The 14,696-nt window shown below is 40.4% G+C and overlaps 1 protein-coding gene across 1 annotated transcript; it reads left to right on the top strand.

Annotated features, from left to right (window-relative positions):
- LOC18781057 lies at nucleotides 9,823–12,388 on the top strand. Its single transcript, XM_007211886.2, has 2 exons — nucleotides 9,823–10,131; nucleotides 11,479–12,388. Exons 1-2 carry the CDS (start codon nucleotides 9,930–9,932, stop codon nucleotides 11,979–11,981), a joined length of 705 nt encoding a protein of 234 aa, XP_007211948.1. The 5' UTR covers nucleotides 9,823–9,929; the 3' UTR covers nucleotides 11,982–12,388.

Raw genomic sequence — 14,696 nt, 5'->3', positions numbered from 1 at the left:
AAGTAATGGCATATTGCCTTTGAGCTCTTCTCGTTTGAGTTTTGCTCATGGGTACCGGTGGGAGTTTTAGGCCTCTGCTTCTATACCATTGGCCCGCCTTTGTATTTGGCACCTTGAAAGTTGGGACACCACTACCGTCCGCGGGGCGAGGTCTTGACACATAGGCCACATCTCGGCTTTTGCCTTCTCCCACCGAAATCCACATGCTTCGATTTTGGCTTGAGTTTGGAGAATAAATGTCTTCATACCTTAGAGAGGCGTGTTGATTTCTCTTCTTCGGCTGATATCTCGGCCTCTCGTACCTATCTGGGTACTCATGCAATGGTCGTTTGTTCGGCCTTACTTCCATCCCGCCCCTTGGGCTATGTGGGCCTTAATTCTCAGCCGAGCTTGTTACCATATTCCTCTCAAAGCTCCTAGATCTGCCCACTTGGACTTGATCTTTGGTTTGCTCCTTAATCAGCCCTTTGGTGGGTTCCTTGGTTGACTCCTTGGGCTTTGGTGGAACCACTTCGAGAGTCACCTCACATTGGCATCGACTACATAACACAATGGCCTTTGGAGGTTCTTCCTTGGCCGAAACTTTTGTCTCAAGAACCTTGGTCACCTCAGGATACATTTTGGCCTTGCCCTTTGCCTTAGGGTCCGCCGGAATCTCCCCTGCCCTTCTTTCTGCTGCAGCTTTTGCCGAGCCACCCAAGTCCAACCTTGGCCTACGTTGGTCTGGCCTTGGGAAATTAACATTCACCATGTTGACTTGAGCATTTGGGAAAGGATTTTGGTCGATGCCCATTGTAGCTTTCTCAGGAAATTTCAAGATCTTCCAATCAATGAGATCCTGCAAGGCATTCTGAAAAACCAAACAATTGTTAGTCGTATGAGACCACACATTGTGAAACTTGCAATAAGTTTTATTTCTAAGTTCATTAGCCGACGGAACATCATGATCATTAGACAATTTTGTGATTTTTTCTTTCAAAAGTTGGTCGAAAATTTGTTCGACTTTAGAAATATCAAACGTGTAGGACTTTGTTATGGCCGCCTTTTGGGAGGTTCCACTAAACTTGGACATTCGGGCCGTGGTCAGCCTTTGATCCTTAGAGGCTTTAGACAAAGCCTTGCACACATATGGCCCTTTGGCCACAATCTCGGCCAAATTTACCCCGGCCGACTCTTCTTCCTCTAAATAAACTTCATCGCCTCTTTCTTCTGAGTCTGTATCTTCAATGTCCACCGTGTGGACCACCGTAGTCCTAGACCCGAAAGGTTTGGTTGAATCCCTATAAAATGTCGGCTGAGGTGCCGACCGCCCTTTTTGTTGCTCCTCCTTTTGAAGAGCTTCGTATTGGTCAACCCGAAGTAAGAGATCATAAATATCGCGAAACTCAATTCCTTCGAATTTCTTTCGGAGGTCAAGCAACAATCCTTCTTGGGCCAATTTTGCGAACTCGTGCTTCGGCATATTGACCGTGCACCTAGCGCTTGCTTCTCTAAATCACCCTAAATATTCTTGGACCACTCAGTTGTCTTTTGGCTTATCTTCGCCAAGTCGGCCATTGAGACTTCCGGTTCCGGTTGATAGAATTGCTCGTGGAAGACTTGCTCCATAACTTGCCAATTCAGGACGAAATTCTGCAGAAGCTTAACATACCATGAGAAAGCTGCCCTCATAAGGGTACTCGGAAATAGCCTTAGTTTCAAGGCCTCGCGATGCCCAATCTCCGCGCATTGGGCCGTGAATCGGCCAATGTGTTCAACGGTCGATTGGAGCCCATCTCCCGAGAATAGTGCAAAATCCGGAACCTTGAAGCCCCTCGGAAATTCCTCTTGATCAAAATGCTCTGGATATGGCCTCCGGTAGACTGGCCTACCAATCCTCCTAGCATGGGGCATCATATCTTGAATCATTTGTTCGACCGCACGTCGGTCGATTGCTTGCTTCCCTAGCAACGGGTTGTTAGCATTCCCGCCAGGATTATTCCATCCACCGACTCCGGTGAATTGGTTGATATGAGGCCCAGCAAAATTAGCTCCAGCCCCTTGGTGAGCTTGTGGGCGGAATTGATTATATGGCAAGAACACTTGGAATTGGTTGATCGCCGCATACGGATTGTTGCCCATCAGCGGAACATTAATCATTGGGGCTGGGTTGCCCCCAGCTGGTGGATTAGGTTGGGGCGGATTTACTCCAAAACCATTTGGTTGGGCCTCCACTTGTGCCCCGGCCGCGGGTGCTCCATTAAACGCCCCTTGGTTCCCATTTTGGCCATTTTGTTGGCCTAACCATCGATCAAACCTCTCATTTATTTGAGCATTTTGAGTGGCCGTCGTCTGTGCCATTGTCTCCATGACACGAATGAGTTGTTGGAGTTCCAATGAAGTGGCCGGATTCGGCCTTAAGACTGGTCCCCCGACGACTTCTGTAATATCTTCGACTAACACTTGGTCGTGGCCGACAGTCGCGTTTCGGCCGGGGCCATTTTGCTCTTGTTGAGCAGTCGGAACATTTTGTGGCTGAGCATTCGTAGGGAGCGAACCAGCCATGCTTGTCTCTGATTCCGACCGAAGTCTAGATTCTTCAAATTCTTGATCTCTTCTAGGATTCCTCCTAGTGTTTACGACCATACAAAACCTAGTGGTCCCACCGGGCGTGCCAAATTATGTTTCCCTCTTTTCGCCCGGGGCGGCCGACGGAAGGAACTTTTGGTCCTTCTTCTTTTTTGAGTGCGGAGCGTGCCACCACCAAACCCCGAATTTGGGCTTGAATGGAATGTGAGTAGATGGATGTGTTGCGTCCAAAATCTGACTTTAATCAAACGATTGTTCGGCCAAGCAAGAAACCTCCTCACGGCCTAGGTTCTTTCACTACCTCGGGGTCAAGGCTTTATGTGAGTGACCAAATGATGTGGAGTGGGTAGAGATGTAGATGGAAGGTGAAATGTAACGAAACGGAGAACAAGTGCGTAAAGTAAATGTGCTTAAACTTAAATATAATTTGAAGACAAATGCGTAAAGTAAAGTGCGAAAGATAGATAACATTGAAAGGACCCGCCCCGAATTTCTCAAAACCCGAGGCGAACCCTTTGGAATTCCTGACATCACCCCGATGCCAGGCCCACTTACTAGAGACCGAGACTTCCTGCCGAAATTTCGGCAGAGTCTCCCCTATAATTTGGACATTTTCCAAAATTTCAATCTGCATAAAAATGCATTTAATATCCACAACTGGCAGCATGCACAATATAATTTCATGCAATTCACATAAACGGCCTTCGGCCTTCCAATAATTCTCAACCAACTACCAAACACGCTAACAAAACAATTCATGCCTTAAACAAGGCAACAATTCAAATATCAATTATGACTAACATTTAGTCTGCGACTGCACCTAATAACCTTAGGCTGCCTATGTACCCTCCTTGAGGGATCAAGCCACACATAGTTCTTCCATAAAACCCAATTCCACACTTAGGCGATACATTATTTCATTTCTCTGTATTTCATATAATCTCCCCATACGCCGGTACAACCAACGCTACGTATGGGGCCTGTCAACATGCCGGATAACCTACGCCACGTGCGACCACACCATACTGTCACAATGTCTCCCCATACGCCGGTACAACCAACGCCACGTATGGGGTCTGTCTCAACGCCGGATAACCTACGCCACGCGAGACCTGCACATCATATCACATATCTCCCCATACGCCGGTACAACCAACGCCACGTATGGGGCCTGTCGACACGCCAGATAACCTACGCCACGTGCGACCTCAACATAATATCACATATCTCCCCATACGCCGGTACAACCAACGCCACGTATGGGGCCTGTCGACACGCCGGATATCCTACGCCACGTGCGACCATACCATACTGTCACAATGTCTCCCCATACGCCGATACAACCAACGCCACGTATGGGGTTTGTCTCAACGCCGGATAACCTACGCCACGCGAGACCTGCACATCATATCACATATCTCCCCATACGCCGGTACAACCAACGTCACGTATGGGGCCTGTCGACACGCCGGATAGCCTACGCCACATGCGACCTCAACATAATATTACATTATCTCCCCATACGCCGGTACAACCAACGCCACATATGGGGCCTGTCGACACGCCGGATAACCTACGTCACGTGCGACCTCAACATAATATCACATATCTTCCCATACGCCGGTACAACCAACGCCAGGTATGGGGCCTGTCTCAACGCCGGATAACCTACGCCACGTGAGACCTGCACATCATATCACAAATCTCCCCATACCCATACATCGGTACAACCAACGCCACGTATGGGGCCTGTCCGCACGCCGGATAACCTACGCCACGTGGGACCTAACTTTCACTTGGTGGTACTTGTAGTGTAACCAAAATCCGGGGAGGTACCTAAGGTAGTGCGTATAGCACTCCGAACTGACACCTCTAGACTCCTTTGTATCCTTATACAAACATATATAAATGTATCTTAATTCTAATATTGTGTAACCCTCCACAATGGTCTAGCACCCGATAATCCCCCCTGGACAGGTGAGATTACTCCGGGAGACTCACGGTCAACCAAGGGTCAAACTACCCTAACTCTGGTCAAACGGTCCTACGGAGCCCACGACCTCCAATTTCCGATCCGAAAGTCCTTATGGGTTTTACAAGGTATAGGACACTCGTCCTGCAAGTTTGGTTCAGATCGGACGGTCAGATCGCTCACGATCGCACGATCTGACGGTTAATATAAAATATAAACTTTAAATTATTATTCGGAACATCCGGGGCTCCGATTCACAATCCGTGAATTCCTACACGATCCTAGAAATACCTAGATTAACATATATTAAATTTGGGACCATCCAACGGTCCCAACCTATCGAACCCGAATAACGCACAATAGGCGATATCCGTTCAATAGTCAAACGATGTCCGAATTGAGATCCGCGAAATCCTACGCACTCGTGACAACCTAAGGATCTCATCGAGACACAGTGCCACTTTTTCTACAGTGCCCACGCGCTGCCGCACGCGCCGGCAGCGCGTGGGTGCCCAAAGCGATAAAACTTCGCCGGAAAATCTCAAAATCACGGCTCCAAACTCCTACCCTAGGTATAACACCCTATTTGGAGCCACTTTTGTTCTTGAACCTACCCCAAAAACTGACCGGAAGTGGCCGGAATCGCGATCCCAAAATCGGCCGAATTTCAATTCGAAAATCGAATTGGCTACGCTAAGAATCGATCCAATCCTACCCAACCATCAGCTAGAGTATGCAGAAGGGATGAATTTCCATACCTTGATCGCCAGAAATGGCGGCCAGAGGAGGGAGATCGGAGCCGGCGAAGTTTGGACGAAAACTGGGCGAAAATCGCCTTTTTCCGGCAGCTGGAGCGGCGGCCGATGTCGGGGGAGGGCTGGGTCGTGACGCCGAGGCCGAGCCGGTCCTTTTGGCACCGGTCCCGTCCGTAGCCGCGGCCGGTGGCCGGAGATACGAGGAGAGAGAGAGAGACCGACGGGAGAGAGAGAGAGAGAGAGAGAGAGCTCGCGGGAGGGAGAGAGAGAGAGAGAGAGAGAAATCTGATTTTTATAAAAATCCCATTTTGAAATAATTACGATTGTGCCACTGGGTTTCTTTTGACCATATCTCTCTCGTTACAACTCCGATTCGAGCCCACTACGTGTCTATGAACTCGTCTCAGTACGACCTATCCAAAAATACTAGTCACTGCCCCAAACTCTCTCCAGTTAAGAATATGACCAAAATGCCCTTATCTCAAGGGTAAATTTGTAATTTCCCTTAAATTATTAAATAATTAAAATAAGGGGTTTAATTTGGAGTCGGGGTGTTACAAACATAAAGACGAGAATTAAAGTACGATAAAATGAATCAAAGCGATAAATAAAAGAAGAACGAAATGAAAGCGATAAGAACGATAAAGTAAAGAACTTGAAATTAAACTTAATTGAAGTGCGATAACAATGAAAAGTAAAGCAATTGAAATAAACTTGAATTTAAATGACGAGAAAATATAAATTGAATGAGAATTCAAACTTACACTAAGAAAAGGAAGAACTCGCTACACTAAGTGCATGAAAAGTAAAATCCTAAGTCTAGGAAAAGAAAAGTGCGAGACAAAAAATAAGTTTGTCTGACTGATGTTCTGTCTGATGTCTTCGTCGAGCAAGGTTTATATAGGGCACTCGTCAGCCCATGGGCTGGCCATTGAATGGCCAAAGGTCAACTCTTTTAAAACTTCTTTCCTTCCAAGGCCCCTCTAAATCCGTAGGATTGCATTGATTGAAATATTCTGACATGCTTGATTCTTCCTTGCTTTGGAACACTCTGAGTTACTATAAAAAATCCCTTGATTTCTTTCCTTGTGAGGCCTCCGTCATGTGCACATAATCCTCCGAAAATCTGGGCTCGAATCAATGTCTTGGGCTAAGACTTTTGATCTCTTGGCATGACATGAGGGTGTCCTTTGAATTTCTGAAGCTCTAAAATTAGTCCGCCGAGGAACTTAATTCAATCTTTATTTTCATTTATATATATATGTATATACGAATTAAAAATCCAAGCTGCTGGCCCAGCCACTATACATAAAAACATGCATGTCAAAATTCATGTTTGTTGCCGCTGACTTCAATAACCAAAAAGCCCACATTTGTAAGTGGCAATAATTCTAATATTCAAACCAACGCAACTCGGCCGTCACTTCTTCAAACTTCGACCGCATGTTTATATTCACATTATTAGATCATGGAATTCGATTGTCAATATCCTAATGTGAATCATTCCTTTTATATGATTATCCTGGTAATATTTGAAGACTTTTTCTTTCAAGTCTTATCCACTACTCTGCGCAGAGATTTGACCAATCATATCTTGGAGTATTCTCTCTCCTTTACTGAGAGTAAAGATTCCTTGGTGTACATTCATTTGCTTCTATTACTCTATTGAGAATCCTGATGAGCACCTTTAAGCTATGCTTAATTCAGCATGACCATATAGTGCCCTCAAAGATTAACAAGATAGCCACAAAACATCTATGATGCCTCAGGTCTAAGGATTAGTTTGCACCATTGCAATTTATGAGTTCCAACTTGACATGTGAGTAAAGACTTCCATGTTGTAACTCATGTGTTGGATCTCGTTCAGTGTACTTGTTCTTCTACAAGCATCTACACACATATCAATGTGTCTCCACACTTAATGACTTAAGACCTTGACATTCCCTACATATAGAGACGATACTGTGTGTACTAGTCTTTGTGGAATATTGACGCCCAATCAATATTCCTATGACCAGGAACATATTTAGGATTTAGGGATGATGAGAAGTCTCCATGTATGCAATCTCATTACATAGCTCTCATATCCACTTGTGTATTCCTTGGACTATGGTTGTTCTACATATTGAAAAATAATATAGGATGATTTAATGTATAAAACAACCTTTCTTGCCCATTGATAACAGAATATGTCTTTTATCAAAGATGTCCTGAACTCTAACTATTACATAATTAGTTGACTTTAAGGGCATATTTCTAATACTCTCCATCCACCACTCATCACTCACCCACCCACTCACCAGCCACATGGCATTTTTTGGCTGAGATGGACTCGATTGTTTAAATTAGGGTTCATCATTGGGCCGGGCCACCCACGGCCCGCCCATTGCCTTTTTTTTTTTACCTTATATTGCCTTGCCTTATTTCCCTTCTAAACATTTAAGTAAATGTCTTGTCTTTTTACTTTAATTTACTTTTATATTACTCCATTTATTTAAGTTTACAATATAAATAAGGAAGTACCCTCCATTTGGATTCAATTAAAAATTCTAGAAAATCAAATTCCCAACAAATTAAAATATGAAAAATCTTGTTTTAGTATAAGATACAGTTTATACCAATAGTGATACTTCAATAAGTCAATGTATGCTTTATACTAAAATCTCATAAAATCGTGTTTGCTTAATTTAAGATTTAAGGAATATAAATTGCTAAAAATATCATGGAAAACATTAGTATTTCAAAAATCTATTTTTCATACTTAGTCAAATTTTTGAGAGAAAATAGTTTTTCAAGTATAATATGTAGTAATCTATATTATTGTGCACCAAAAGCTACAAAAATGAAAACCTATATGAATGAGGTGTTCTCTCTCTCTCTCTCTCTCTCTCTCTCTCTCTCTCTATGTACACCAACCTAGATATGAATTTGGGATTGTTTTTGTTGAGCATGGCTTATATATAAATCAGGTTGGCTTGATTTTCGAGGCTCCTATAGGCTTAAAGTTGCTACTCTGTGCAAGAGATCCTGGGGTTGAAGGATGGGGGATGGTAGGGGTGGCATTTTAGATCGAAAAATTGAAAAACCGCAAAAACCAACCGACATTTAACCGCAATGGAATTGCAATCACGGGAAACCGAACTGCATTTGCGGTATGAAGAACCAAACCGCATTTGTAGTATTTGATTTTCACAACTTGTGGTTACCGCAAACCGCGACTATATTTAAAAATAAATAAAAATTGCATTTTATTGTTTAATCGTAGCCGTTGTATAACAAGACCACTTATCTTGTAAGTAATTAGTTTATTTATGCTTCTTCTTATAATAAAATGTACTAAACTTATGTTGTTTTATTTGTAGATAGCATTGGTGCTCAAACAACACAACAGGGTCCTTCAAATCCACTCACCACCACCAACACTTGAGTTTGTAACATTGGTGCATTGCATTTTCCTTTTAGTTTGTAACTTTAATTAACTTTGAATTGGATTTTTCCTTTGAGTTGTAACTTTAATTCATTTTGCGTTGCATTTTCCTTTTGGTTTGTAACTTTAAAGGATTTGGAATTGGAATGCTTGAGAAGTTGAGGTTGTGAATGCTTGAGAAGTTTAACTTTAATTGGAATGCATGGAATTGTAACTTTAATTTTCTTTAGGTTGTGAATGCTTGAGAAGTTGAGGAGGTTGTGAATTTATATATGCTTGAGAAGTTGAGGCTGTGAATTTATTTCTTTAGGTTGTAAATTTATATTTTTGGGTTAAAGTATGCTTGAACTCAAAAGGCTTCAAAACTAGGCCTAAAATGTGGAAGATTGGATTTTTATGACACAAAAAGAACTTGCAGTTTTTAACCGCTAATTCACGGTAACCGACCGCTTTTTGCGGTTTCAAAAATCATCATACCGCAAGTAGTCGGTCGGTTTGCGGTTTGGGCAAAAATTCGCAGTTACCGAACCGCAACCACCCCTAAGGGATGGGGTTGTGAGGGTAACTGTGTTAATACTTTTTAAAATTTGTGGTTTTTTTTTTAATGTTTGTTTTAAATTTATAAATTGTACTTTTTTTTTTTTTGGGGTAAAAAGTCCAATTTGTCCCTAAAATTGGAGCAGGTGCCCTCCCCATGATTCAATTGAACGGAAAATTGGATGGTAGGACCGTTTTGATATCAAATGAAGAGTTGAAGGACGATTGAAATAAAAATTTTAATTTACGAACTAAAAAAATATTGAAGCAAAAGTTGAGGACCATTTCAGTCAAAAACTCAAAATAAAATTCAAAGGAAAAAAGAATTACTAATACTTACTAATCATAATAGTGAACCATACAAAGACGTAATGAGTTATAAATAATGCAACCAATCAAAACCAAATAATGCAATGCAACAAAACTTTGCTTTGTCTAATTTAGTATTATCACTACAATTATTTTATTAATTGGAACCGACCGACAGACAGAAAGGAAAGAGAGACCATTTTGGTAATTCCAAGAAAAGGTAAGGGCTCTATATATAACACATGACGCATGAAATTAGCTGGCAGCATTACAACTGCAAGTAAAATTTGGTGTACTGCATGTTCTCTGCATCCATATCCACCATCAGTTTCTCTGCTTCACAACACAAACTCCAAGAAGAATGGAATTACAGAGAAAGTACTGCAGCAATCTTTTCTTTTTTCTTCTTCTTCTTCATTCATTCTTCTTCTCAGGATCTGTTGATGCTTACAAGAACTACACAGTAGGAGACTCTTTGGGTTGGTATGATAACCTCCAAAACCCCAAACTTAATTACCAGAAATGGGTTGCTGCCAAGAACTTCAGCTTGGGAGATTTTCTCAGTAAGCTTACCTAAACCCTACCCTTCAATTCATTTATTTGCTTGCATAATCACTTCCCCTCTCTCTCTCTCTAGCCTCCCTTTTTTTTTTTTTCTTTTCTTTTTTTACCTCCTCTTTATTTGCATAAAATAATATTAGTTTGGTGCTGGTTCATCTTGAATTGTGATATTATTAAATGGTGTTTATATGCAAAGAAATTCTATATTTTTATTTTGTAGGATTATTCAATTTTTGTAGGATTAATTGGTGTTTATATGCAAAGAAATTATTTAATTTTTTTTTTCTGAGTCATTCCCTGCTTTAATTAAATTAAATTGTCAAAAGTCTGGAAATGAAAGAATTTGTGGTTTGCTACGTACAAAAATATTCTTTTTTTTGTTGTTGTTGTTATTTTTTTCTAGAAAAAAAAAAAGAATTTTGGCAATAAGAATTTGCATTAAAGATCAGATGTGTCTTTTCCAAGAAGAGCATCAATTTTAGTGAAAAAGGTAAAGCTAAATAAGACTCAAAGAGAGAAGCATTAAGAAAAGAACATCTTAGTTTGCTCCAATTACAATCAAGCGCTTGGACTTTTCTGTGAAACCATGTGTTCTTCACGTGTAGTGTGGCCACCACCGACGGACCACATGCAATAGACTCTGAAAAAGAGTATTGTACAACACAACCACCGTTTTCTTGCTTTTAAATTATTCTACTTCAGTCAAGGTCCAAGGATAACTTTCGTACGTGTTACAATTTAGTCCTTTTGTCAATTTTTATTAATTTTTTCGTCTATTTGAGGGGTAAAATTATCAGTTTGTATTCTAATTATCCTTTCAAAACCAATGACATTGTTGCGGAAAGACTAAATTGAAACGAGCGTGAGAGTTGGATGAGCAAAATAAAATTAGGGTAAGTTCAAAGACCATTGCTTTAAAATCTATGATAGAAATTTTTTAAAATAAATTTTGTGGAAATTAATTAGTAATATTTTTTTGGTAAATTAGTTGATAAAAATGCCTTATCTTTTGTTGTTTTTTAAGAGGAGTAGATAGGGGTTGGGAAAATGGATGGCAGTACATGATGAGTTGGGTTGGGTTTTTATATAATATAATATTTGGGTCAAATGTGAAGAGAAAAGGAAAACAAATGCATTGATTGACTAATAATTAAGTTAAGACCCTTAAGTTAAACAAACCCAAACTGGGTGAGGCCAGTTGGAGTTGATTAGGACAATGAAACCGTCTTTGTACCGAAGTTCGAATTTCTTTTTGTGAATTAAATTAATTTAGATTATTTTATCCCTTGTATAAAAAACGAAAAATTGGATTTCTGTGCTGATTTTTTTTTATTTCTGTGTATGTGCAGTTTTCAACACTGACACGAACCACTCGGTTGTGCAAACATTTAACTTGACGACATACAAGCTGTGCGATTACGACGATGCTCAAGAAAACGACACGATCCAATGGTCGTCGGCAGACCCATCAAACACGGCCTCACATCCAGTCTCTGTGGAAGTGCCTTTGCTGAAAGAGGGCATGTCGTATTTCTTTTCAGGCGATTACGACGGCGAGCAATGCAAGAATGGCCAGCACTTTAAGATCAACGTCTCTCATGGCCAAGGCCTGCCCAAGAGCTTACAGGAACCGGCCGCACAGAATCAGTCCCCAGGTCCAGCAAGCGGACCCCAGTCTGGCAACGACGAGGGTTCGGTCCCGGATACAATCGTTCCTTCCAATTTCGATCACCCCCACGAGGACGACACAGAGGAGAAAAACCCATCTGGGTCGGTTGCTTTATCAATTTATGGGACGCAAGGAATGGCAGTTCCGTTTTTTATTTTATTAATGCGTTTTTATATATTTTGATTATTTTTTACATTTTCAAGTTATTTATTTATTTAATTTTTTTAAGTGATTAGTTTTTAATTTTTCTCTTCAAATGGGCTTTATATGGGTATTTATAATAAGTCATGTAAAAAATGGGCTTTTTACTAAAAATCTATTTTAATTTGGTGTGTGTTCACTGTACGTGGTTTGTTTGCTTGTTTAGGCATTGGTTTATTGTATTGTAACAAGTTAATAAAAATAATTGAAGTGTTGGCAGATGCGTTACTTCTTATGGGTTCTTCTAGATTTGGAAAAGGCATTATTCTTGGGGAGCATTTCGTTTAACTCAAGGTGTATTATCACTATTTTTCTCAACACTTGGCATATACAATGTGTTTATAAATAATTATGGTTTTATAAATATAAAGTGAAGAGTTAATTATAGTTACGTCTATGGACACGTATCATGTATTGAGTGTGTTGAGTGATGTATAAAGTGGTAAGCAAAATATTTCTATTACGCTTGTGAATATTTTCTAGCTTTAGATGGAGAGAGAGGGAATAAGGACTGATGATTGGAAATGAGATCAATAATTATTTGTTGGGTACATATGGTTTGCCAACCCATTACTAAATCGAAATACCTTTAACTTTATTCTCTTCCTTTCTCTTAAACTTAACCCTAACCTTCCCTTTGCTGTTCAAATTTTATTTCATTTTTCTAATGATTGGGTGTTGTCCAACCATATAGACAAGTAATTTCAATTTGCACGTAACACCATTGCCCTAGATTCATCTACGTCCCTCAAAACGAAATTGCTCCTTATTAGTAGCCCCATCCTATGACACGTATCACGTGTTGAATGGTGAATAGTTGGGTTAAAGTAGTAATAAAAAATATTTCTATTATGCTTATGAATCTTTTCTAGCTTTAGATGGAAAGAGAGAGAGGGAATAAGGACCAATGATTGGAAATGAGATCAATAATTATTTGTTGGGTACAGATGGCTTGTCAACCCATTATTAAATTGATATACCTTTAACTTTATCCTCTTCCTTTCTCCTAAACTTAACCCTAACCTTCCCTTTGCCGTTCAAATTTTATTTCATTTCTCTAATGGTTGGGTGTTGTCCAACCATATAGACAAGTAATTTCAATTTGTATGTAACACCATTGCCCTAGATTCATCTACGTCCCTCAAAACGAAATTGCTCCTCATTGTTAGCCCCATCCTCAGAAGAAAAAAAAAAAAAAAAAAACTCCTCTAGCTGCACAAACCTTGAGGGGGGAGGAGGCAACTGCTCTTCCTCCTCCCTTCCTTTCTCCTTTGACGCACAAATCCCCCTCCTCACTCATACTTTTCCTTCTCTTGTCCTCTCATCTCCTTCCCACCCCACCTCCCCTCCCTTCTTACACGCCCATCCCCTCACTTTCCATCTCCTTCATCTTTTTTATTTTTTATGTTTATTTTTGATCTTTTTGCAGATTTAGGTTTCGGGTTTTTGATTTGCTTGGAGACGATGTGGTTGCCTTTGTTTGTAATTAATAAGTGCATCCACTCTTTTTGAGTGTTGCTTGTTCATAGTCTGTAATTGTAAATTTTTGCTTGTGGGAGTTAAAAGATTGTAGGTTGTAGTTGTAGTTCTATGTGTGTTTGGGCCTAATTTGGCACACCCAATCCAAAAGATCAAAAGCCCATATCAATTTTGGACAGCCACCAGCGTTCCCTTATAATTGGGCCAAAATTACACACTCAGCCCAACACTGGAGGCCCATAAGGATGAGGCAAAATTAGACCCAGGCAGTATGGACTAGAATTGGTATCAAGGGCCCAAAGTCAGAAAGCCCAAACCCAAGTCAGATTCTTACCAAAGCCGAAATTTGTAGAAACCGAAAATAGTTTTTTTCAAAACTGCCAACTCTCCACCCAAAACTGAAGAATGGGCCTAAATACTACTTTAAAAAGTAAACACACTCAGCCCTAGATTTCAGAGGAACTCACGTGATTGCCTAGCTTTGAAAAGTCAACAATTTCAACTGGGTTGATAAGGAGTTAAATAGAGGCAGGTATAAAAGAAAGACGTCTCTGAAATCTCTGCCACCAGAAGATCAAAGTCCCTTTTGTATATTCAGAAAAATTTATGCTCCAAAGCAGGCACCATTTTCAAGAGATAAGCAGACTACGTTTTGGGGAGATAAGTGGGGTGCAGGGAGTTGTTCGTATGGAAGATCAAACTAACCATCACAGTTTGAGCTCTTACAAAGAGCAGTTGAATTGAAAAAGGATTAGGCTTTCTTTCAAGAAAAACAGGGAAGTGACTGCCTTAGAAACTGATTGTTGATGGTCTTCTTGCTAGAAAAGATAACTTCCCTTTTCTTTGACATTTGAAAACAAAAGATCTTGTTTTCTAGAAAATCTGCCACCCATTTTAAAGATTAAAAATATCCCACTCTAGCATTTTTTCTATAAATATGAGAGGAGGTGAAAAGATCGAAGGACACAACCAAAAAATCAATCAAAAACAAAAACTCAAAATGATCACTTGATCTCAAAAACCATCAAAACGCTGAAGCAACCAAAAGCTCATTGAGCCACAGGAAAGAAGCCAGCTACAAATCAAAATTTCCAACTCTAGTTCAGACTTAGAAAAATAAGTCATTCAAAACGAGATTTCTCTCGTTACAAATTTGGTTCAGCAAAAGCCAAATCAAGCAGAGTTTAGGTTTTTACAAATTTGAAAACCTCAACAAAT

The sequence above is a fragment of the Prunus persica genome, chromosome G4, assembly GCF_000346465.2.
Source record: "Prunus persica cultivar Lovell chromosome G4, Prunus_persica_NCBIv2, whole genome shotgun sequence".
In the NCBI taxonomy this organism is placed as follows: Eukaryota; Viridiplantae; Streptophyta; class Magnoliopsida; order Rosales; family Rosaceae; genus Prunus; species Prunus persica.
Note: the sequence above shows the minus strand (reverse complement) of the source record. Positions and strands in the feature narration are given on the sequence as shown.

What these genes read in the sequence shown, in the direction of transcription:
- LOC18781057 (XM_007211886.2), top strand. Translation starts at nt 9,930, where the DNA reads ATGGAATTACAGAGAAAGTACTGCAGCAATCTTTTCTTTTTTCTTCTT. An exon ending in CAGCTTGGGAGATTTTCTCA is followed by an intron (nt 10,132 to 11,478) that starts GTAAGCTTACCT and finishes GTGTATGTGCAG; the next exon opens with TTTTCAACACTGACACGAAC.